The 27,078-nt window shown below is 30.9% G+C and overlaps 1 protein-coding gene and 1 long non-coding RNA gene across 4 annotated transcripts; one reads left to right on the top strand and one right to left on the bottom strand.

Annotated features, from left to right (window-relative positions):
• Window positions 1-29: 29 nt before the first annotated feature.
• On the bottom strand, window positions 30-1,203 carry LOC118681762 (uncharacterized). The gene is made up of 3 exons (XR_004977511.2): window positions 735-1,203; window positions 250-678; window positions 30-171 (listed from the first exon to the last, which is right to left on the bottom strand). It is a non-coding gene; the product is annotated as an uncharacterized lncRNA (long non-coding RNA).
• A 7,231-nt stretch (window positions 1,204-8,434) lies between these two features.
• On the top strand, window positions 8,435-26,084 carry RYa (RYamide). Of its 3 annotated transcripts, none has more exons than XM_014238147.3 (4): window positions 8,435-8,675; window positions 24,588-24,842; window positions 25,111-25,504; window positions 25,630-26,084. In XM_014238147.3, the coding sequence occupies exons 2-4, from the start codon at window positions 24,695-24,697 to the stop codon at window positions 25,691-25,693; spliced, it is 606 nt and encodes a 201-aa protein (XP_014093622.1). In that variant the 5' UTR covers window positions 8,435-8,675; window positions 24,588-24,694; the 3' UTR covers window positions 25,694-26,084. The 3 variants fall into 3 exon arrangements, with proteins under 3 accessions (XP_014093622.1, XP_036223812.1, XP_036223814.1); XM_036367919.2 differs by having other exon boundaries at window positions 8,435-8,735; XM_036367921.2 differs by lacking the exon at window positions 8,435-8,675 and adding an exon at window positions 9,751-9,769.
• Window positions 26,085-27,078: the final 994 nt, after the last annotated feature.

Below are 27,078 nucleotides of genomic sequence, written 5' to 3'. Positions count from 1 at the left end.
TTTCATATTAATTAACTTTGATACTTAATTCCAACTGTACAATATTATAGGGAATTACTTATACTTGAAACATAGGTAAATGTATAAGTACATACATACAAAAAATTTTAAGCAACTAATATATACTCGTACTTTATGTTTTTGTTAACTGCGCTTTTCACCAATAATGTCCTGAAAGCAAAGAAAGTAAAAATATATTTAATTATAATTATGTATGTATATTTGTTAAAAGGTTTATTAAATATTTACCCGCGGCATCGCCTGCATTGAATCTCTCAAATAAGTAACAAAATCAAATAACTAAATACATAGTATGTATGTACACAAACACTTTACCGCGATGATCATCTTCGTGGTGGTGGTGGTGGTAACCAGAAAACTCCAATTTCGTCTGAATAACGCTTTTGATGCATTTTTGTTTTGTTACATTTGGAAATTATTCGACAAACAATCATGTCTGCTAAATTAATTTATTCAATTTTCAAATTTATTTTACAAACCGATATCATCTGCCAAAATATTTTTTTTTTCATAATTCGTTAAAAATATAGATATATTACAGTTTATTTGTTTTAAAAAATAAATATCCAATATCCTTTCTAATACCATTAGGAATGTGTGTACAAAGTTTCATGATGATCGGTTAGGTGGTTTCGGCGTGAAAGGGTAACAAACAAACTTACATTCACATTTATAATATTAGTATGGCAGTATGGATTACACAATCAACTTACTTGTATTCTGAATCCTTTTTTACTTCCAGCTAAGGCATAAAAATTTGTATCTGTAATTATATTAAATTAACTTCTACAAACGATTAATTAGAAGCGACAGTGAATGTCCATGTGTTGATAAACAGCTGGAAAATGTGATTGTATTTGTGATATCTGTTTTCTGCGTTCAATATTAGATTCAGAATTTTATTCCTGGGGCGGTGTTTCCTTTCTACATATTTTTAATATTGATGTTACTTAGTAAATTCTTCTGAATTCGAACTAAAATCTCCACTGCCTGTGTTATATAACTGCCTCTATCTTGTAGGGTATATTATTAAAAACTATATTCACAAAATAATAATTAATTTATATATCAACTAGAAGAACGACAGGCGTTGTCCTGTATCACGTAACAATTAGACCGTTTTGATAAAAATTTTGATTAGAAACTTATTACAATATCTAACTTCATTCATATATATTTATCACAATCCGACCAATCGATAGCGTGTCAATATGTATATTAGAATGCTTTCAGAGATGTTAATTGTAGAAGCTGTGTTGAATGAAAACTTGAAGTCGTTTTAAGGGGTGGTGTGGTGGTTTCCTCGGGCAAAAAACGGACTTTTTTCAATAATTTTTTTTACATATAAAAAATGAAATATTTTAATGAAACTTTTTTTTATTTAAAAGATACATATTTACTAATATTTTATTTAAATTTAATAATTAATACTTCATCAGAAGTAAAAAGAAAAAAATTCGTGTTTTAGTAAAGACAATAAACTAGGTACTGAACGAAAGAAAAAAAATTGGATTTTTGGCAGACGTTTTTATAAAAACATCATCTCGACATTTTTTTTTTAAATAGTTGTAATTATAAAAAAAAAATCCTTCGTTAAAGACCTTGTAAATGATATCTCGAAGACCTGTGTAAAATTTCCTCAAGATCGGTTGAGTAGTTCGCGAGAAATCTTGACAACCGACTTTGAAAACATAGTTTTGAGAAAAACGCGTTTAAAGTTTTAAGAGACAATAAAAGTGCTTATATCTGACCTCGAGCGGCCGCCTTTTCAAGGCTGTATCTCCGAAACTATTAGTCGGATCAACTTGAAAATTTAGGACAATATTCTAGAGATGTTATAGAGACAAAAAATATAAGATATAATAAGACAAAAAAAAAATTTCCGATTTTTTGAAACCGTGAAACCCATGTAACCCCTTAATTGATTGTGAAAAGGTTGAATCTATTCTATAACGGGTGTTTATTCTTAGAGGTAATTATCTACAAAAACTGAAGTTATGGTAATACCATAGAATGTACAATATTTTTGGTTAATCCTTGAGAGGTATAAACAAATAAATTCGATGGTTTTCCTACTCTCGAACACGCAACGTATAATTAGCCGCGAGAAAAGTCTGTCTGCCGGAATTCTATGTGAAACGTTCTAACATCTGCGCTGGTAGCGCAGTCTACCGGATCCAATGTAAAACATTCCAAAATTAGCAACTACTTATAAATGAAAAATAAACATTTTCCAGTGGACCAAATTGTGAATCTAAACTCCATAAGTGTCAATATCCATAAGTGAATATAACCAGGCTGAAGTTTTGTTACGTTACACTTTAGAAGGAGTTTCATGGAAACATATTTTAGACACTTATGTGTGTATGTATATATGTAATTAACAAAACTTCCATAGTTATTTATATCAGAAAGCTTGGTATTATTCGTCATTCTACGTTTTAGCGTTAACAAATAAACAAAGTTAAAAAATAAAAACCGACGAAATACTAATATTATATGAATTAAGAATTGAAACGCCTCCGCATCCATATTAGACTGCAAATCCGGCCCAAAGCGTTTGTTTTTTGTCCATAGACCTTAAGAAAATGCTTACTGAAAAGATATTAAGATACAATGAATAGGTAGTCGTTCGATTGGGACCTGTTTTAAAAGAAAAACAAATCGTGCTACAAATCGTCCACTACATTTAAAATAATTTACGCGATACATGCTTAGTGCTCGACAGCAATAACATTGTTGTGTTTGAGCAAAGTTTTTATACTCTGTATATTAAGATTTCCACGATGTTGTAACATTTAAAATGAAAGGAACAATTGTTTAGATCAAATCACTATGCTATAGCTGCCATACAAACTGACCGATCAAAGTTATTGCAAGGAATCTTTTGTGTTTGTGAAGGGTATTATAGCCTCGGTGCAACCGAAGTCACGAGACTTTAACGAATAGGGTTTATATTCTGAATTTTTGAACAAATCTGATATTTTGACTTGAGAACTTTTGATTGAATATTCGGTTTTTTTCGATGTTAGATTAAAATACAGGAGACAAAATAATTACTTCAAATACACAAAATACAGTGTGTTTGTGACATAAGAAGGTAAGTTTTCCAAAAAGTCTGTATACAAAAGTTGTTTGTAAACTTTAACTCCAATTAATCATCAGTGCATGAATTAAAATCTGTTATTAGTAAAAATGTATGAATATTTGATAAAACTGACATCAGCCCGTAGTTTCTAAGAACTCATGAACCAGTTAAAAAACAAAAAATACATGGTGCGGAATTCGATAGCTATTAGCCGACTGACTCTCTTTTTCTACTGCAGGGTATAACTGCATTCATTTTTGTATATACATATGTATGTATGCTTTCTTTGGTCTAACATTTAAGTGTTTCTTTTATTAAGCATCAAGAAAAGCAAAGTTTTTCATTACTTTTTAATTGTTTGCAAAACTTTGATGTATGCTATGGATGCAGTAATCACAATGTGTTTTAAATTAAAAGAAAACACTGTTGAATGTAATGTTCGCCGAAGGATGGGTAAATAATGAACGTAGTGTTGACAATTAGCTTTGACTAATTAGGGGGATGTACATGGGAGTATATTGCATGGCATACCTTATACAGGCACGTATGTACCTATGTATTGGAAACAAATACTTATTAGCAGTTGATATTGTTTAGTCATGTACTTCGTCCTGTCATAAGTTCTGTTACATGTTCAGACCGTTATAAAAATGAAACTATAATTAATTTTTTAAAAGAGTTATTAGTGCATATATTAAATGGGTGATGTACAAAATTTTATTCGAAATGGTCACATAAGCCATCGATCAATAGCAGAACGCACATTTTTATCGGTATTGACGACGCTGCTCGAACTAAAGGGTTTTTGAGACTTTCCAAATTTCTGTGGGGTATTCGACAGGCCATGCCTGTCGACCAAAAGACCGACGGTAGGCTTTCAAGTGGAGATCATCTCGAATAAATCTTGACGTTGATCTCTTCGATATATCCCTTGATAGCAGGGGTCTTCAAGCATGTTGTCAGAAGATGACCAGTAAACCGACGGTAGGCTTTCAAGTGGAGATCATCTCGAATAAACCTTGACGTTGATCTGGTCGATATATCCCTTGACAACAGGGGACTTCTGCGAATGCGAAAGCGAGAACGACCACATCCCTTTCTGTCATCAACTGTAGACGTTTGGGGAAACCATCAATAATGTGGTAAACAAACAATCTTTAAATATTAAGGTCTTTGAGAACTCCGAACATTTCACTTGTTCACACACTTATGAAAATAAATCACCGCAATACGAATTTCTTTAGCTCCCCACTCCAGTGTTAATAAGCGTAATAAAAATAACAGCACTATTTTCTGCGAATTTGTCCTCGCTTATAAGTTATACGATATCTTGGTAAATGCTTCTAAATGTGTATGCTCTCTTAAAAAATAAATTTTGTAAATTAAATTATTTTTAGGTTTAAGCGGACGATAACTAAATTTGTGTGAATATATGTATACATTTTTTTCAATATTAAAATACACAATACAGTACACCACATAAAAAAGAAAGTTTTTAATTACTGATTCCGGGATTACCAGTAACACTTCTACGAAAATATAAGTATTCTAAAAGTGGTAGGTATGGTTTATTAATTACATATATAAATGTGTATTTTAATACATTTCAACGTACTTATAACGTATAGATTACAATTGTTTCTAACCAACGGTATGTTGATATGATATATATGTATGTATGTATGTTACGAAACTGACGCAGTAATGAAACACATCAGAAATATCTACAAGTATGCACTTACGAATCAGTTTATTTTTACACTTCGTAAATCATTTGAAACGTAACATCCTCATGAAGTTTACTTAGCCTATTTTGAAAAATACCCATAAATTGTATTTATTTGAATACACTGGCAACATGTTGCACAGATTATAATAGTTTTGATCACCTAACGGTTGTTTGTATCACCTAAAACTAATCGGGAAAGATATGGAGTTATATGCATATACCTAAATGATCAGGCTGACGAAGCGAGTTAAAATATAGGTGACTGTTCGTCCGTCTGTCCGCGCAAGCGATAACTTGAGTAAAGATTGAGAAATCTTGATGAATCTTGGTACATATGTATGTGGCACCAAAGGAGCGTTGGTATTGCAGATGGGCGTAATTAGACCACTGCTATGCACTAAAATTAAGATACAAAACTGTAATTTGGTACAAGAGATCGCAATAGTGAGAAGCACTTGTGAGCTGAACATTTTTTTTAAATGGGTGTGGTCCCGCCCGCTAAATGGTAAATATATATTGCATATCTTCTTAACCACTGAAGCTATCTCAACGGAACTTGATTCTTCACTTTACAGTATATAAATCAAACAACAATGAAGTTATCAGAGTAAAATTTTGCACAAATAGTGTTCTCAAGGTATTTCATCTTATACCCAAATATTGTCGAAATCAGACTATAACTTTTTAAGAACCCAGTCACCAAATATGTGGCCACCAGTGCATATGGGTGAATTTTTCCCGAACATAGTGACATTTTTCTATCTACGAGTATTTCGCTAAATCTGTTATTAACAAACTGTAGTATGCTATATATAATTAATGTAATCAACTCTTTCTTTACCATAGTGTCCATATACGTAAAAAATGTTGTCAGTCAAACAACAATGAAGTTATCAGAGTAAAATTTTGCACAAATAGTGTTCTCAAGGTATTTCATCTTATACCCAAATATTGTCGAAATCAGACTATAAATTTTTAAGAACCCAGTCACCAAATATGTGGCCACCAGTGCATATGGGTGAATTTTTCCCGAACATAGTGACATTTTTCTATCTACGAGTATTTCGCTAAATCTGTTATTAACAAACTGTAGTATGCTATATATAATTAATGTAATCAACTCTTTCTTTATCATAGTGTCCATATACGTAAAAAATGTTGTCAGTCAATCTTAAAATATGATAAATATACCAAGTCGACGCGACCCCTTGACTTTAAAGTATATAATTAAGATATAACGCATTAGAAATTAGAATTAATACGTATAAAAAGTTTTTTTTACAAGACTTTAACTAAGTAATAATACATAAGAAAGTGATCATCTTATTTATTAAAGATTACCGACTTTTTTTTAGTTTAGTTTTTTTTATAAAAATAGACTTACTTTCATCTTATTGATGATGAGATATACATATGTTTATGAGTATATTGTATTTTTATATGTAAATAAAATTAGGTTTCTAAAAAAATAGTTCAGTAGTCAATCAATATGAGCTAATAATTATTTGGAAAGAAAGTTAAGCAAATTCATTTTTAATGTATTTTATTAATGGGCACTTACATATAAATATACACAGCTTTTGCGACACTCTTCACACATGGTGAAAATATACACAGTTTTGCGACACACATGGTGTAAAAAAAGTACTTTACAAATTAACATATGACACTTGACACACACGTTAACATGTAGATAATGTATATGTATGTAACGTGAACAATCCGTTATATTGGATAAAATTTCGGTTATAAGTAATTGGAAAAGATTAGATAAAGTGTTAGAATCTCCTACGGCAGCAGGCAAATGACGTGTTCATTAAAATAAATATTACAATTGAATTATTATTATGCCTCGCATCATATTTCACGGGGTACAACAGTAATGTACGCCTTACATTTGTAACAAAGTCAAAAAATAATCATGAAGTATATGCGATTTTATATGTGTATAGGTATCAAAATATCATTAACATACATACTTTGAATACTTAGTGGAAGCATTGTATTTTACCATTTAACGTGACGTGGAATCAGTTTAGTAGGAAGGGTTAGTAAAATACCAAGTCATTTTTGCATTTGGTGCTTAGTTTTGCGGAACTATTGGCGATAATTTGGAGATAGCTATTACATATTTTAACTAAAGTTGCTGAAGTTATTTATGATATGCATATGTACATTCAGGTATTTATGTCAAGTCGGTCTGGACTAAATTTAGACCCTCCTTACTTGTTCAGAATTTAATTTTACGAGAATCATAATGCTGTTGTTATGTAATTGATGTATCGCCATTTTATTGAGATATAGTTTTTAATTTCTAGAAGTTCATTATCATTGAATGCATAGTTGAAGCATTGCATTTTACCATTAACGTGAGGTAAAATCAGTTTAGTAGATAGGATCAGTAAAAAACCGAGCCATATTGTATTTCTCGGCGTTAACGCGTCGAATATATATTGTCGAATGCTTATATATTTGTAAATTAAACTTATTATAGAGCCTGACTACGTTCAGTAAAAAGATTTACAGTATTTACAGTATATTATTGGGCAAAATGTTGTAATCATCATTGTCTACTTGCAGTATCCAATCACGGTAATTTTTTCCGTAAGGCATTTCAGCTGACATCAGTAAACCCTTTTTATACAATTTTTTCATTCTAACAGAGAATATCGCTCTTGAATATCGCGTGATTCCCTCTTCTTGGCTTGTCATCTACGTTTCCAGTTTTTGCATAATGCTTAGACAGCCTTTTCACAAATGTACAACTCGTATTTAAATATTATATTTTACAGTTTGTAATAGTCAATTTAGAATATTTAGAACCGAATTGTACGCGTCAATGATCGCAATTGAACAAGTGTTAATTTGCAAAAAAAATAAAAACTATTTTTAATGAATTGATGGCGCAAAGGAAAAACGATACTTTTTGAACGACTAGGAAGCGATTATGGGGCTAAAACCAACTATCCATAAAGATCTTCTATAAACGTGTTGCCGATAATAAAATAACGTTTGTAGAAATGTGCCTTTTTATATTGGAAAAGGGTACATTTTTTGCTATACTTTCAACACCAAGTCCGCAAAGAGCTACCTTCTACACATCAGGAATTAACCAACCACCCAAAAATATCATCATGACGTCTTCACTTATTTGTTACATACCTACGTATGTAACTACATATACATGTACAGTAACCCATTTTTTGTGTAACATGCTAGGACATTTGCATGTACATATGTATGTATATTGAAGCACACATGATAGCTTGTGAATATCCCGGTATATTGATATGTGTGTATAGTAAGAGCCCACAAAGTATTGTGACACTACGAACACCTTCGTTTGCCAACACACCATTATTCGTCTGCTACGCAACTTGATGCTAGCGTTTGGACACTGCGCCATTGGCGACTGCTACAGTGATAAGTTTTGTTTTTGGTATTTTATGTTGCTGTAATTGTAACTGTTGCTTGTTGTTTCCTGCCAGAACTGCGCTTCTTCGGATCATTTGTCGTTATTGTTTTTGTTGTACTTACTTTGTTGTCTACATACCGATTTACACTTTGCCGATATATAAAAGCAAACTCTGACAGCCAACTTATTCATTCTGTTTAGGACAGTGCAGTCGCGTAGTACGAAGGTTAAAGCAATCCGACAGGTGTTCCTACCTCGCGGTTCAATCGTTCAACATCGGGCAATAACGGCTCTTTCATTAGCAACGCGAAAGACAGCAATAAAATTAATTTTATTGAAAATATATTTATAATAGCTAGCAAAATTGTTTGTATTGCGATACAAGTTGAATAGCATCAGAGGAGAGGTTCAAAACTACATTTGTGAGTTAGAATTCACTAAAAGATATATAAAAACAATAACACATAACGTTACATAGTTATGTATGTATATAAACAGTCATATATATATATATTAATCAAAAGAAATGCATGTAATTTTAATAATGATATTTTGTGGTTGAAATTTTATATTATATTTCAAATATCAGTGCTGTAGAATTGTAACATGAAAATGAGAAAAATAATCTCAATTTATAAAAAGTGTCTAAAATCTATACATTTGACTGGCACTGGCAACTTATTTCAAAAAAATTCGGGGTTTTTTACAACAAAAAATGATTTAGCTTTAAATATACAGTGCAGCCTTTAGACTATTCGACAGCATAAGATAATATGTGTATATGTACATATCTATTCTAAATTGAGAGTGTTGTGTTACATTATTCTGTTTTAAAACAAGTTCAAAGAAAAAGTAATATTAATTAATTTGTCCGAATTGTCAGTGGAAATAAATAAAAAAAATTAATTCTTAACATTTCTTTAAAATAGAAGGCGTAGGAGCGCCAGACCGCTGGCGCCGCATTTAGGTTAATGATGGCTAATTGTATTGGAAATTAATTTTAAAATTTTTTTTAAAATACATCAAGTACATATGTACATAGATATGTGCTTTTTATACAAGTATTAAGCGAAGATAGGTGTGACTATCGCTCGATTGGTCAACAATAAGTTGATATCTACTGAGATCATAATATGTTAGACTGACTTCATTTTAACCTACAAATTCTCTTATACATGATTTTAAAATATATACAAAGGCATTAATGGAAAAATCATTAACTAAAAAAATATCATTCCTATCTTATATTTGATTTAAAAATTGATAAAATTAATTAAAAAACCGTCAACAATATGACAAAAACGAAACTGTATATTTTTATTTTGACGTAATTATGGTTTCTTTCCAATTTATTTAATATTTTAAATGGCGAACAGCTTGTGAAATAAGTGAAAAAGAGGATGTTAAGAACATTTTCGAAAAATTGTCAAAATAAATTGGCTCTAAACTACAAGTACTTTTGGCTAGCTTATATAACAGATGCTACAATCAATTTATAGAGAGCAGCCGAACATATGTAGGTATATGTATATATAAAAAAAATCAAGTTACTGAATACGTTCGCTAATTAACCGTAAAACTTTGAATATTTTATTCAATAGGTCCTTACCACTTCCAATGCTAATTATTAAACCGTCATAAAAGTTTGCAAACAATTCATTGAAGTTAGAATTAAATATAACAGCTTAAGAAATCTCTAACTACATGTAGACCTGTAAATACGAGTTTATATAAATATTAATAATTATTTTGAAAATGTTATTTACGTCTGCACATACGCATACTACATACTATATATGAATGGACGTATGTACAAAGTTATGCAACATGTCTATCGACATGTTGCTACAGAGTATAATGGTTTTGTTGACCTAACGGTGGTGTGTAACACCTTAAACTAATGCAGATATATATAGAGTTATATATATATAACTGATCAGGATAATGAGACCGGTTGGCTGTCTGTCGTTCGTCCGTGCAAGCTGTAACTTGGGTAAAAATGAAGATATCTTGATAAAATTTGATACACATGCTATTGGCGTTATATGAAGTTAAGTATTGTAGAAGAGCGTAATCGGACCAGTGCCATGGCCACAAAAGCTATTAATCTAAAACGAATTAAGTGCCATAACTAAGCTCCACAATACGCTACGACAGTGTTATTTGATACAACGAATCGTCTTATGTAGGGGCACAGGCGGTTTAAAAATATTGAGAAAGTGGGCGGGGCTCCGCTCCATAATAGATAATAGATATTTTCCAAACCAATGGGCATGGCACCGCCTACCTTAAGATGAAATCACGTACCTTCGGGCCTACTAGACCAATTTTAACCAAATTCGGTAGGTAATATTATCCTGTCTATCCCATGTTACAGTGATGGACGAAATCAGACTGCAAACACGCTTACTTCCTATATAACATAACTGTAAACTCCCACTGATTTTTTTACTTTCCAGTATAGAAATCAAGCACCAATGAATATATCGTAATAAAACTTTGCTGTTCAAGCTCCTTACTCCTTATATATTGGTGATGGTATCAGATTGATTTTCGTCATTATAATAAACCTTGATCCGAATATGACGTGGGTTATTTATTTTAAAAATTTCTTGTGTTCTCAAGTATATCGAGTAATGTCAAAAATTAATGGAACAAGTTGAGACCTTTCTCTGCAACCAACATACCTTGTATAGCGATTTTCGACTTAGAGCTGACTTTGAACGGTTTAGGGCGTTTAGATGGGACAAAAGTTGTGATATTTTCATGAAATTTAGTGTACAAGTTTTCTTCAAAATTATAAAATGATATTCGCTAAACCTAGACCTGATCTAAACTTCATATCCCTAATATGATGAATTCCGATCCTCTGATTGATTTTCGACTTAGAGCTGACTTTGAACGGTTTAGGGCGTTTAGATGGGACAAAAGTTGTGATATTTTCATGAAATTTAGTGTACAAGTTTTCTTCAAAATTATAAAATGATATTCGCTAAACCTAGACCTGATCTAAACTTCATATCCCTAATATGATGAATTCCGATCCTCTGATTGACGTTTTACATACCAACTCAGTATAATAAATTTATGGTAGCTTTTTCGGTTGAATTTATATCACATATATCTTACTTGTTCAAGGTATTTATTCATTTCATTTATTTCAAGGTACTCCCCCGGCTTTGATCCTTGCGAGTTGTAAGAGTTTAAATGTTAGGTTACACCCGAACTTAGATCTTCCTTATTTGTTATACCTATTTTTCTTATATTAGTTAATACATTTTTGCGAAAAGCGCAAATTAGTGGCCTTTTTGTAAATGTTGCCTTAATCAGACCCTTAACTCTATGTTTGATAATATTTTAACATGACGTCAATTTCTATAATGTATACATATTCGTATAATATTTTCTTGGATAAACTGTAGTTTGGCGCTGGTCTATAAATTACCTCATCCGCCTTATACTGACCTACAGTTTTTCGTTATTTCGGTTTACTTTAGTCGAATATATCGATTAATGTGTGGATTATCTTTTCGACTTTTGACTTTCTGGTTAACTAAATGAAATTAAGTGACCACAATGTTGTTTAAAGTTAAATGTAAACCAGTATAGACATTGATCTCGGCTTTAAATATATGCATTAGTTAGTTAGATTTTAATATAAATATTTCAAATATAAAATTGAATATAGAAAAGAAGTGGGACCATGACTAATATTTGAAGTTAATAAGATAACTAATATTATTGTAATTCGTTCACAATTTCGTCGAATAACGAGTATTTTTTAATAGTTTTAAAGGTTTGCCAACACTGGTAAATAGGTATCTCGCGGCTTTGATCTTTGTTAATTATGAAAATATATAAAGTGACTGCAGCCGTACTTGGCTTAGATTAATCTATTTTTATAATCTCGCAGCATATTGTTACAGAGTATAATAGTTTTGTTCACATAACGGTTGTTTGTATCCCATAAAACTAATTGAATATCAAACAATTTACTACAACCGTTTTTATGTAAATTTTATATATTTTCATAATAGTTAATACAAAGATATATAGGTTTTTAAAATACATTTTAATGAGTTCTTAAAGTTTTTCAATTGCGCCACAAGTTAATAATTCGTAATTTACTTGTATAATGCCTTTACTAAGTAGGTATAACATGGAAATAAAATATTTCTGAAAAGTGGAACACTGAGCTCCAAAATAATGTACATAATTTCAGATTGTTATTTTCTTTAGCTTCATTGCTTACGATATTAGGCAGTACTCGTGTTCAGTTTCTAGGTATAGTGTAACTTACTTCAATGGTCGCAGTGCTTGTTTTTAAAGGTGGAAAAGAAAAGGTTGGGTTTTTATTAAAATGCGCATTTTTACACTTAAAAATTCATTTCACAGTGAGTTCTGTCGAGTGATGGGAAACGACAGGTTTTCAAGTGTCCTTGACACTGTTTAATATGAACTCTCATTCCAAACTTAAGCGATTCACAAATTCTTAGTTTATGCTAATAATTTGTATATTTAAAAACATATGTATACACATATTTACAGATGTATGAACTTTAATACAGCAGTTATTAACCGTAAGATCAATTAGTCAGTCGACTGCCTTACTATATATTATATATGCTGATGCTCCACGCAATGTGCAGTGTCAGATTCTATAAATGGTATGAATCTGATATTTTTCAGACTAGTTGAAGTTTAGGCAGGAATTATACTATTATATTAACTAGTTATAAGAATAAATTTTTTTCCAGTGCAAACAACAAACTAAAAAGCTATTAATTTCATGACAAAATTTCATAATTAAATCGCGTTGAGAATTGAAGCGAATTGAGGTTAAGTCCATTCGGTTTTTCAATTGTATTTCTATTAAGATAAATACTTGAATTTTTTATGTTTTTACTTCTCAACATTTAGTGTTTAGAGAGAGAGAATAAAAAACTAAGCGGTATTGTGTGCAACACAGGAAAATGTTGTGTTGGTTTACAATACTTAAAAATATGATATTTATTACAAACTGACAGCTGAAAAATAAACATCACCCTCAGCAACAAAACTGCTATTTGATCTTTAAGAATTTCTTGGTGTTGAATTGTTTGCTTGTATTTAAGAGTTCCAATTAAATTTTCCACAAGTTTTCAACAAAATAAAATAATTATTAACTTTTGCTACATGTCAATTGCACGAAATACTTCAGTCGTTGGAATAAACTAACTTTCTTAGACATTAAATCCTTTAATTAAAAAATCACAATCCTGTATGTGGGTACAGATATACAATATTAAAAAAAAACATCTCTTTAGTGAGAGTAAACAAAAATTACTTCTTAAGTATTTTATATACTTCTAATTTTTTTTTACAAAAGTAAATTTCTTAATATATGTATGTATGTGCATATAAAACGTAATCTAGAAATTAAGACATTAAAATTAAATTTAGTAAAAGGATGTATTTATGTATGCTTCCAAAAGTTTATTTATTTAGAATTTGTGTGAAAGTTTGTTGATAAATAAATATTTTCATTCAAATATTCAAGTAATGCAAATGACATGTGTCAATATCATAACCTCTTCTTTTTAATTTTCCTGTTTCAACGTACATATGTACATATATTTCTTGAGCTCCACGCAAAATTTTCATCGCATTAGCTAAGAGAAAAAGTTTTTAATTTTAATCTGTAATATCTTACATTAATAGGCAGAGCCTGTATTCTCGCAGTGTGGTTGAATAGGCATTCAGTTTAAATATAACATAAATTTTGGTTAAATACTTGCTACTCATTTATATGCGAGTATATACAAAATACACGTATTTGTTTAAATATATGAATTTTCCGCCGTAATAAAAAAGCTACTCGTAAAAGAAAAGATTAATTCTAATATTTGAGTGGTGGAAGCCTAAATGACTAAGCGCATTCTTTAGCGAGTATTATTATACTCTCGAAACCTGTTGCTACAGAGTATAATAGTTTTGTTCACCTAACGGTTGTTTGTATCACCTAAAACTAATCGAGTTAGATATAGGGTTATATACATATATATAAATGATCAGGATGAAGAGACGAGTTGAAATCCGGGTGACTGTCTGTCCGTCCGTCCGTCCGTCCGTGCAAGCTCTAACTTGAGATATCTTTATGAAACTTGGTAGACATGTTTCTTGGCACCGTGAGACGGTTGGTACTAAAGATGGGCGTAATCGGACCACTGCCACGCCCCCAAAACGCCAATATTCAAAAACAAATAAATTGCCATAACTAAGCTCCACAACAAGATACAAGACTCTTATTTGGTATACAGGATCATAATAGGGAGGGGCATTTGCAATTAAATTTTTTTTTAAAGTGGGCGTGATCCCACCCCTAATAGGTTTAATGTACATATCTCCTAAACCTCTACTTACAGTGTGAAAATGGGTGAAATCGGGTGGCAACTCCACCCACTCCCCATATAACGGTACTATTAAAAACTACTAAAAGCGCGTTAAATCCAGCACTAAACACGCCAGAGACATTAAATTTTATCTCTGGGATGGTATGAAATGACTTTATAGGAACCGCGTTCAAAATTAGTCAGTGGGCGTGGCACCTCCCACTTTTAGGTGAAAACCCATATCTTTGGATCTGCTTAACCGATTTCAACCAAATTCGGTGCATAACGTTCTTTTCATATTTCTATGTTATAGTTTGAAATTGGACTACAACCACGCCTACTTCCCATATAACACCAATTTCAATTCCATCTGATCCTTTCACTTTCCACTATGCATATCAAGCAATAATGATTATATCGGGGTAAAACTTTGCGTGAATAATACGTTTAAAGTATGCCACCTTGTGACCAAAAATTGTCTAAATTGAACCAAAACTGTTCAATCCCCTAAGTACTAAATATGTGGACCCCAGTGCCTATAGTAGACCTTCTACCGAAAATATCAGTCAATCCACAAAGAAATCTTAAACGAGTATACCATTTGACTTTGCGAGAGTATAAAATGGTCGGTTACATCCGAACTTAGCCCTTCCTTACTTGTTTTTGATTTAGACTAGCTCAGGCAGCGTATCTGCAAGGTTAATCAAATACTTCCTTTTTTCTTAACTGCTACGTACCATACGGTAGCAAAAGGCATACAAATAAATTATGTATTACTCAAATTTTATCTGTGTATAATACATTTTCTCATGAAAAACGGGTAAATTATCTACGCATAATTTAACGTTACTTGATATCATAACAATTCTTACACAAAGAGTTCCTGTTAGACTCTATGACCCATGACTCTTTATTAGGTGCAAAGGAAAATTATAAATAAAAAATGTGCGACTAAAAGTCAGAAACATTTTACTTTATATAACGAACATATAAATTGGTGACCATTCATATGACTTTGGTTTTAAGCATATGCATATTCCTAATATTTTTTTATAGTACCTCAGCATACATTGTGAAAACGGATGAATAATAACCGCACCCACTCCTCATCGAAAGGTTATATTAAAAATATTTAATGTGCGTTTATGGTACTCGCTACTACCGCATGTGAATCGGTGTAAATATAAACATTTTTTAAAATCCCATATCTCAAGAAGATTCGACCCATTTCAACCAAATTTTGTTCATAGTGTCCTGATATTATTATATTATAGTTTATAGTATATAAATCAAGCACCAATGAAAATATCGGAAAATAGCTTAATGAAATTCAGATGGTGCACTTAGTTGATAACAGATTGCAATGGTGCCTAAATTGATATAAACGAGTCAATACTTTTCCTAGACCCCTAGTGGTTGTCTTCGGGATATAACGTACATATACATAGGTCGTTATGTAATCTTAGTAAAATTGAACGTAATTTCTTGGATATACTACGTTATGAAATCGGCCTATAAATTACCCCAGCTCCCGTATCCTACGTATTATATAATAACACAAGGCAAAATTTAGAATAATTGAACAGGGTATAGTAAGTTTGCAACGAAGTTTGTAACACTTAAAAGCAAACATCGGAGACCCTAGAATATATAAATAATCAGCGAAACGATGTGAATCGATTTAATCATATCCATCTGTGTATACACGCAAACTGGTTCCCCAGTTTTTGACAAATCAAGTAATTGTACAAGGCAAAGCTACAATCTCCAAACATATTTTTCATATGGACCACTATAGCATATACCTGCTATTGAAACTGACCGATCAAAATAAAGATAGATATCTTTATAAAAGTTAAATGGTTATATTGTACATAGTAACACTTTACATTTTCACCCAATAATAAGTTAACATAATTTCGTTCGTTTTATCGCCCTATTATTATTAAGGCAACGGACCATATCTAAAATTTTAAACTTTGTTATAGAGAACAATTAATTAAGAGGATTTAAAAAAAAATCCCATATTTTTGTGAAAAAAGTTGTATGGAGAAAATTTCATTATTTACTAAATATTTTTTTATTATTCTGCCTTCTTAGTCATATACTCACGAAGTGTCAATATTACGTTTCTAATACCTAAGAACCCTTGCGAAATCTCGTACCTACACATTAAATAGGAAAGCAGTATAATCGATATAAAGGTCATTAATACTGATGCTCGTAAAATCCTGATGTAAATTGAAGAGAGTTCTATACCATTAAAACAAATACTTGATTCTGCTCATTCATTAATAGTTTGAATAGTGTCTTTAAAGTTTCCATCAATATACAATAGAATTGTACGTTAAAGGAATTAGTTGTGCTAATTGGAATTTAGTGATTTTATTATATTGAATAAACGTAGCTAAGGTATTCACGCAATTAAAATTTATTATGTTTACCAAACATCAGCTTACTCAAATGACCATTGTGTTGATAATTACTCGATTTTATTCGAATTTATTTGGTGTGTTGTAGACTTAATGGTAAAAATTAGGTATGCGGATAGTACAGAATGCTTTAATACTTGTGTACTTTCCATTGTAGTAATGAATTGAAATAAAAATTTATTACAATAGTATAAGTTAAAATTAAAAAATATATATATAATATGTATTAATACTTGTACATACAGATTGTAAGACTAAATTCAATATTGAATTTAAACTGAATGAAATCTAAGGATTAAACTAGGTTTTATTGCTTTCCTCCTTTATTAAACGTAATATTAAAGTGGCAGCAAATTTTTTTCGAGAGTAAAAAAGTGTTCAGAAGGGATGAATGTGCATACAAATGGACGTCTTAATAAGTGTTGATCATGAGATGTCTGTGGCTTTTTCAATTAAAAATGAATACGTATTCATACAGTAGGTTTAGCTACATATTATTTTACATATTATTATAACAATTTCAATATGAACCCATACTTAATGCCATTAGTTAAATTGCATTTACATTTGATAGCGCAGATATCAAGAAATATATCAGAATAAAACGGAAATAGTGACCCTGCCATGTGGCAACTCTGATCAAAAATATTAGGGATCTCTCAATTCTATTCAACCCTCGAATATCACAAATATACACGAACATATGTATTTTCTTAAATATGCTTAAGAAAATATAATATATGAAAAAAGTTCAGATTGCCCTGGAAGTTGACTACACATCACGGATAATGACGCAGATACTTCAATAAAATTATATGATTATGTTACATTTAGCATAATGTGATTGTACCAAATATGATTGATATCATGCTTTCTCCCACTATAATATGCTGATTATACTAATGTTAAGTAGCCAATACTCAAAAAATCTATAGGATAGAAGCTAAGTGAGCACAGCTCTATAGAATAAGCTAGCCTGGTACTACTTATACAATAATTCTCGCTGCATTTTACACAAAACGAAAAAGTTTTGACATAATAAAATTTTGCAGACACTTCGGTATTTGTTTAAAAATATTTGTTATTCAATATACAATAGTAATTTGGTGTTTTCATACTCAACGCATTCTTCATTATTAGTTAACAGAAAAAAAAAAACGAAAAATTAAAATTTCTACTATGTATACATCTTAAAATATTAGTAGTGTCATCAAGAGATATGAAACACTCATTGAACCAAGGAAATACATCAACTGTTTGGCTATAAATTACAGTGTTGTCAGTAGAGGTCATTCGTATTCGTCATTTACGTTGCTACGTTGCTGCACACACATGTTCTCGTATATGTATGTATTCATAAGTGTGAAAGTTACTTTTATGAGTTGGTGAAATGAAATATGCAACCACTGTGAAATATGCCTATACCTATTTGCATAGAAGTGAGTGGCATTATTGTCATTATTATTATGAATAAATATATTATTATTATAAATAATATAAAATTTTTCCATATTCCATATTCACCTATCATGAAACAATTATTGAAGATATCTACTTGTATGAATTTATCCCATACTTAATGTTGGCAGTATGCGTCTAAACTAATAATTTGACACTATTATGTCATTCTATGTTCGTGCACACTTCCTTCCATTGCTTAAATCATATTGTTGTCGCAAAATATTTGGACGAATACATACATATGTGTATTAAAAACAGGTAATTTAAAATATACGTTAAAATGTCATTTTCCCAATTGACAAATTTCCTTGAACCACGTTCATATGCAACACATTTTATAACCAAAAGCTTCTGATGGCTAAACCTCGTATCCATATCTGTATGTATGTGTATACGTATGTTGATTTAGCGCCTTCACATTGAACTGTTGTCCGGTTCATGTTGGGAAACAGTATGTGGGAATATATGCTATGTAAATTTTAATAAGGAACACTCCCGCGAATTCCAACATTCATTCACCTAAATAGTACACTATGCTTGTATAAGAAGGCGTTTCATTTGCGAAATATCCCTGAAGGGCGAGTTAGCGACTGTTATTGTTCCCCAAATGTCAACCATTTAGATAATAAGTTTAAGCTCATGCAAGGTATGGCCTCATTGACTACAAATATTAGTTTTGTCTTACCTGAAAACCAACCAACCAACTATATTTAGTAAACCTTAACATCCCATATTTTCTGCAACTTGTTATAGTCAAATTTTTGTATGAGTATATTACTAATACTAATTAATACAAAACTAAAGTTACTTAGTACAAAACTCAATCCAAAAACGGTTTTAGTAAATATTATATTCATATTTAATGCTAAATCTAAAATATTTTATTTCCAAAGCATATTAAGAGAACTATTAGCGCTGGATTTTGCTAGGTTAATGTACTTGTATGTAAACTGACGCGTTTCAGAATCGAAGTTGTTCTAGTCCGATTTCATCTAATTTTCCCCGAAACCTTCCTCAATTCTCATATTACCAATGGGAGGATATTCGCGCTCAAAAGAAAAAATCTTTATGAAATAGTATTGGCTTATTTTCTTAAGGATATTAGAGTTTGGTGCTAAAAATGGATGGAATCAGTCCATATGTTCCTCTGGTTAATATGAGAAGCTTCGGATCGCAATAAAATGACTTGAGCATCATTCTGAGCTAGGTGTGATTTGGTTCAAAAATAGTTAAAATCGAATAACATTTTACTTTAATCCTATATACCGAATTCACCCATCTGGTTGGCTTTCCATGAGAGGTTGGTATTGCAGATGGACGGAATTGGACTATTGCCTCAAATAAAACGTTGTACAAATAGTGCTTAAAGGTAGGCCATCTCAAGTATCAAAATTGTTGAAATCCTTAACTTTTCAAGTCCCCACCGACTATGTGTGACTCTTTACTTTTTTGTGCGATATCATTAAAATTTGGAGAAGATCTTTTTATAATAACAGCATGGCCTTGGGTCAAAAAAGGGTAAAATCGGATTAATACTTCACTGAGGCCACATATACCTAATATAAAGATTTTCGAACTTCCGGACGTAATGCCAAAAATGGATAAAATTAAGAGAATGTATAATAATTGATATATGTATTACATTTAATGCCAAAAATATGTGAACTCGCTCCACGAGTTATCCCAGATCTCATATACTACATGTAACGATTTTCGTTATTCTAGCAGAAACAAGTTCTCGAGTACATTTGAGTTATGCCAAAAGTGAATGCAATCAGTTCAGACCTTCCTCTGCTTGATGTTTTCCTCATATACTCAATAACCCCCCTTTGGTTGAGTTTACATCAAATATGTATGTACATTGTACATATACTATACTCTTAAGTTAAGAAGGTTGATTTTAATATAAATATTACGGACATGAGTAATGAAGCTTAGTGAGTTTATAACCTATTATACATATAAGTTAAAAAGATAGTATCGTTAAATGTTGAATTTGTATGCAACATTTTTTATTATAAAGTTTTGGAATGTCTAAAAAAAGTTCATTGCATTGAGCTTTTAAAATTGCGAAAGTATAAAATGTTCGAATGTACCCGAATTTGAACTTGAAGACCCGAGATTAAACAGTTATGTCTTGCCGTTTTAAGGTAATCAAACATATTTTTTCCGTTGACCATAAGCATCACAGTAAAAGTAATAAATTATAAAGATTTGTATAACATCACGAAACTATATCATTCCTCTGGTTTACGTTATAATAAACATTTTAAGTGGCATAAATTATCGAAACGAATACAAGTTGTTAATTTGAGATAGTCTAAATTTTACAAAAACCTTTTATTTATATTTAATTTGAGATAGTCTAAATTTTACAAAAGCATTTTCATATAGCTTCTAGAATTAACTAAGGCATTGGCCCAAACATAACCATCCTTATTTGTTTACACACACTTAGTTAACTTCCGCAATACAAGTTGTTAATTTGAGATAGTCTAAATTTTACAAAAACCTTTTATTTATATTTAATTTGAGATAGTCTAAATTTTACAAAAGCATTTTCATATAGCTTCTAGAATTAACTAAGGCATTGGCCCAAACATAACCATCCTTATTTGTTTACACACACTTAGTTAACTTCCGCTGGCTTTTTGAAAACACAGGCATGTATATTTGCAGGTGTAGGTACGTCAGAACTTACTCACCACAACAATAAGCATAATGTCAGAATATTCACTTCTTCAGCATCCTAATGGACTTTTTTGTTTGTGGTTTGATTGCACTGCACTTTGGTGGTAATTAAATTACCGCAACCATAATTGCTACAATAATGACAACACTGCTGGCTTTTGTACGTTTTTTACCGGTGTTCAACAGAAAAATTGCACATGCATACATATATTACAACAGATACCTGCGGAATCTTGTTCACTTTATGATCAATTTCCACTCACCGACGTGAACATCGTACTTATGGCACAGCTATGTAGGTGTATGAGTATTATGTGCTTTAAAATATGAAAGAGGAAGAAAGTGTTTAAAACATTGTAAGTATGTGGTATATTCTCATTGCACAGTTTTTGTGATGTTACCAATGTAACGCAGGTAGGTCGATACAGTTGCTGCTAATGGACATTTGCAACATGTGCGGCCAAGTTACGTGGTAAAGTAATATTAAAAGATTATTTAATAATTAGTATACTTATGTATCTAAATACATATATATGTTTGTAAAATAGAATATAATATACTCTAAGTAAGCTATGAAAGTAACTAGTTTAAATTCTTCAATATCTCTGATTAATTTATATGATTTAAGTTATATTAATATGTATGCATGTTATGAATTTTACTGTCGCACATACAATTTTCATTTAGTACTTTTTAATTTATTTTTTAGAAGCAGACACTGGGAATTTATTGGCTGGTATTGAATTATGAATTAATATCGTAATTCGGAGTCTTTATTCATTGTTTTTTTAGTTATTTTTTTTAATTTCATAATTCTTGCCCATCGAAATAAAAGCACTGGTTCGTGAAAAAAAAAAATGTTACACTTAAAAAATGATTGTCGTTTAATTGTTTCTATGCCAGAACATAGGCTTAAATATAACATTACCACTATGTGTTTACATTTATTTTTGTTACAGCTTTCACATTCATAGAGTTCCTTTATTTTTTTGTGCTATGAAGTTGCACTTTGCTGCGATTTAAAATAGCAGTGCAGGCGAAATTATCATCTTGCTTAAAAGAATATGACTGAAATGCCAAAATTCCAACATGTCAATTATTTTAAATTGATACAACAGTTCTTTAGTATCAACAATGTTATATTAGAAAGGATATACAAATGTACATATTTGTATGGAACCCATTCGTTCGCCCGGATAAGAGAAATCTTTATGTGGTATAGAAGTTTTGAAGACCATTTATTATTACACTTGCACGTATTATAGTGGATAAAACGCGGTGTTTCCACCACTTTTGCAGAGTAACTCTAGTAGTTTTCGAAATATAGACATAGGTAGGTATGTACATTAATCCTTTTTGTGCTCGTGACATTGACTGATTTGTGTTTTATTGCATAACAAGTTCCATTAAGATATCAACCTTTTGCATGAAGGAAACTATACTTCTTTACTGAAGAACATGGTTTGAATTAGATATATGTACATATATATATTTCTTCGCACACTCGAGGCTACTAATCATACTTATTTCAGTACTTATCAATTATCAATTTAAAAGTAAATGCAAATACATATATGTACGCATGATTTTTTATAAGCGACTGTACATATACATACAACATACAATGTATGAACCATAAATATTTTCTTTCAATCTCAAAAACCCCTTAAAATTTCAAAAACGTTAAAGTGTAAACATAATATTATTGTAGGAGTAGTACACTCTTACGTACATACGAGTATATACTATGGGATATATACATATGTACAAGTATATGTACATGTATTCTATGAGAATATAGTAGCTAGATATATGTATATAATACTTTAAAAGCTTAAAAATTTACATGAAGTAGCACAGACCGCCTAGTGAAGCGGCACTATTAAAAATTCACAAAAATATAAGAAGTTAGGAAGGGGAATGCTCGGGTGCAACCGAACATTATATACGCTCGCCATTTAAGGGTAGGTATGAATCGAATCGGTAAGGGAACATATGAATCGATTTCATTAATCAAGCACGAAACCACATTATCTCGTCCAAGATGACATGGTAAGACGTTCGGTATAGCCAACCTTATACTGAAATAACGAATGTAGTATATGGCTGCTGGGGTAATTTATCGACCAATTTCGTCCATTTACCTCACTAAACTACAGTACAACTGCAGAGATTAAACGTTCAGTCAAGATATTTTTCATATTGAGGTCCTCATATTCGGTATATAGGGGATTTTGTCCATTTTTGGATGAGCGGTGTCACACCCTGAAAACACAATTTGTTCTAACGTTTTGTCAAGCTATGAGTTAAATGGTATAGCAGATAGACTTAATGAAATTTGGTACATGTTATGTTTGGCCTACCTATGTCATATTCTTATGTGTAAAACTAAAAAGCGATATTAACTATCTCACAAATTAATCGACGAAACGAATTTGTTACAAAGGATCACGGTAGGATGGGCCGTACATTAGTTTGGAATTGTTTAAAACTTCTAAAGATAAATGAACAAGACTTAGTGAAAGCATTTTTCCTTAGCTTTTTCCTATTAGATAACGTATATGACTTAGTTTATGGCTAACGTTATACCGCAAATATCAGCCAATTGTGTAAGATATGTATATAAATGAAACTATTTTGGTTGACTATACACCTAACATAATGATTGGATATTGAATTTCCAGACCTTGCTATGGTCCCGATATACCGCTTACATCGGTTATACATATAATAAACGTCCTTCTACTTCATTGTATTCCAATATCTAGTATTGCTGAATTCATCACCTATTTTATTATAAAATTTGCTGACGCCTTAAAAGGAAAACGGTTTTTCATGCATGCTATTAATTCAATTTAAAAACAAGAGAAAACGTTAACTTCGGTTCCATACAAGCACTTGGTTCTAATCGTTCAGTTTGTATGGCAACTATAAGCTATAATGGTCCGATATCGGCCGTTCCGACAAATGATTAGCTTCTTAGAAAGGAAAGGACAGGTACAAAATTTCAGAACGATAGCTTAAAAACTGAGGGGCTAGTTTGTGTATATACAGAAAGACGGACAGATAGTCAGACATATGGACATGGCTAAATCAACTCAGCTCATCATGGTGATCAATTATGTATATATTTTATAGGGTCTCCGACGTTTCCTTCTGGGTGTTACAAACTTCGTGGCAAACTTAATATACCCTGTTCTGGGTATAATTAATCCTTAAATCAAATCATATATAATGATCGATATTAAATACGTTGCACGCCTATAAAGGTCATTTGAATATTATCTACCTAAGGCTATATCTTGTTAATCAGTCGTATATCTTTATTGTTATTTAATTTCATTTACACACACTGAAATATCGTTCTCTTCTGTTGTAGTGCATAAACATCCGCGTAGTATATAAACTTGGGAAATAAAATAATCTATAACTGGCTTTGAAACACCTTTATAGTACTTACTCACCCTTTCAACATTTCCCACAAATATGTTTCAATCAGCAGTCTTCTGTAAAGGATTATTCTATTTGGCGACATTCTCAGTGCTGACACATTTTTTAATAGAGCCAGTAATTGGAGTAGTTAATGAAAAAGAAGAACAATTCACGAATGGCGCGGTATACAAGAACGATTTTGGTGCGTATACTCAAAATGTTCCACTTATGAAAAATATTAAAGTTCAGTGATTATTTTCAAATTAAATACTTTTATTACTATTAAAACATACTTTTATACAAGTACAAGAATGAGTTAAACATTATTTTTATATAAAAGTTAGTCGATTTTTGTATAATCAAGTTTAGAAGGTGATTTTTTTTTAATAATTTAAAAACATTATTTTAAAATTTATTATTCTAAACTTTGTTATATTTTTTACGAACTAACATCATTTATTCTTCAACAGAACCCCTCACATTACACAAACGACCCTCCTTCTTTGTTGGCAGTCGATATGGCCGATCCAGTGGCGGTGCTGCACTAAGCTCTTCGAAGACACGCCGTCTAAGTGTGGTACCTCGTAACGATCGCTTCTTTTTGGGTTCACGGTATGGAAAGCGCTCCGAAGAAAATTCCGCTGCAGAATTCTATTCGCCATATGAGCAAGAAAATCAACTTGCCAACAACGATGCTATTAACGCTATTAATGGTTTATCATTACAACATAATGGAGTTAATAAATTGCCATACGGTGAAAGTAATAATATGCTGGAAAAGCAACAACAAGAACAAATACAAACACCTTTAATGATGTCTTGCGTATATACTGGCTTGAGGAACTTCTTTCGCTGTCGCAATATGTAAGTGAATCAATCAGTCCTTAAGCACTGGACTATTGTATTAAATTTCTTTATTTTACAATCTTACATATGTACATTTATATATCTGTAAAATATAACTACGACTTTTTTATTTTTTATTGTAGCGATGAGATCAATAACATTATCAATCAGTTGACGATTGCTCACAGCGTCGAGGAGAGAAAGTAAATGATATATGAGCATTATTAAAAGTATTAAGCAGTTGTGAGTTTACAGGAATATTATGTTTTGTTCACTCATAATAATATCGCTAGTAGCAAAAATTTATTACTATAAATATTTTACGGCTGTACCAAATCTGGAAAATTAATATGAAGTGCTCTCGCGTTAACTCTAATTCTCACAAATTCGCGTTTTCTTCATTGACTACTTCATAACTCTTCGTTTTAACTTGAAGAAAAGTTAAGTACAATTAAAACTTTTTTAAAGAAACGTCACCATCCAATGGCCAACAACAAATGAGTCCTCCAATGATAAAGGATAATTTGTCGACATTTTAAATACCTAATCATAAAACTATTGAAGAACGCTGTTTTAATTAATTTGATTACAACAGAATGCGCTGTTATTAAAAAATATGAGTATAAAGTGATGTGAACATTTGTTAAAGAATTCACTTATTAAATCTGAACTTATGTACATGCGTATCTGTATCGGAAAGTAAAATCGCCCTAAGTTGATTTCAAAGATTATAAAGAAATATTCTGATTATTTCAATTTAGAACTTAACAATATTTTCTAGATACACCAGACATATGTATGTATGTATATTCGAGTGTAGACAAAACAAAGCGAAATTATTTTACCCTTAATAAATTACGTACTCACCTATATTTACATTTACTGAATTAATATTTGTCTTTTCAGCACAGATTTTTTATGTAATAATTAAGCAAAAAAAAAAATTGTTATGAAATTGGCACTGGTTTACATAAAATGTGAAATTAAAATTTTGAAAAAGGGCTGGATAAATTTTAATTGTCACGAAATCACGAGCTTAGCCAAACTGCGAACGATATGTCTTAAATATATGTATATATATATTTTTTTTTCAAAACCAAAAATTATAAATATATAGCATAACTGTAAATAATATTGTAAAAACATACAAAATAGTCGATAATTATTAATCTATCTAAATATCTAAAATAAATAAACGGAGCATACATTTATCTAATTACAGTGACATCTATGTAGAAGTGTACGATATGTCCTATGTACCTACATACCATATGAACTTAATAGAAATGTATTAGATATTTTCCTCGAACATATTTTCCTGGACAAAATAATAGCCATTTTACGGATTCAATTTAATTGTGATAAAAGTACTGTTTATCTTTTAAGTAACTAGTATTATAATTGTGATTTTAGTTTCTATTTGTGCAAAAGTAATCATTATTATTTTTACGACTATACAAAAATAAATATCTTTGTGCGAACAATATATGTATGTTATCTAATACTACAAATATTTAATAAAGCATATACATAATTATATAAAGAATTAATGTTCTATGAGCAACTATTTTGTTTTTATTACAAGCATTACC

Source organism: Bactrocera oleae, chromosome 4, assembly GCF_042242935.1.
Source record: "Bactrocera oleae isolate idBacOlea1 chromosome 4, idBacOlea1, whole genome shotgun sequence".
Lineage (NCBI taxonomy): Eukaryota > Metazoa > Arthropoda > Insecta > Diptera > Tephritidae > Bactrocera > Bactrocera oleae.
The sequence above is the reverse complement of the archived record's forward strand: the minus strand, read 5'-3'. Positions and strand labels throughout refer to the sequence as shown.

What these genes read in the sequence shown, in the direction of transcription:
- RYa (XM_014238147.3), top strand. Translation starts at nt 24,695, where the DNA reads ATGTTTCAATCAGCAGTCTTCTGTAAAGGATTATTCTATTTGGCGACA. An exon ending in GGTATACAAGAACGATTTTG is followed by an intron (nt 24,843 to 25,110) that starts GTGCGTATACTC and finishes ATTCTTCAACAG; the next exon opens with AACCCCTCACATTACACAAA. An exon ending in TTCTTTCGCTGTCGCAATAT is followed by an intron (nt 25,505 to 25,629) that starts GTAAGTGAATCA and finishes TTTTTATTGTAG; the next exon opens with CGATGAGATCAATAACATTA.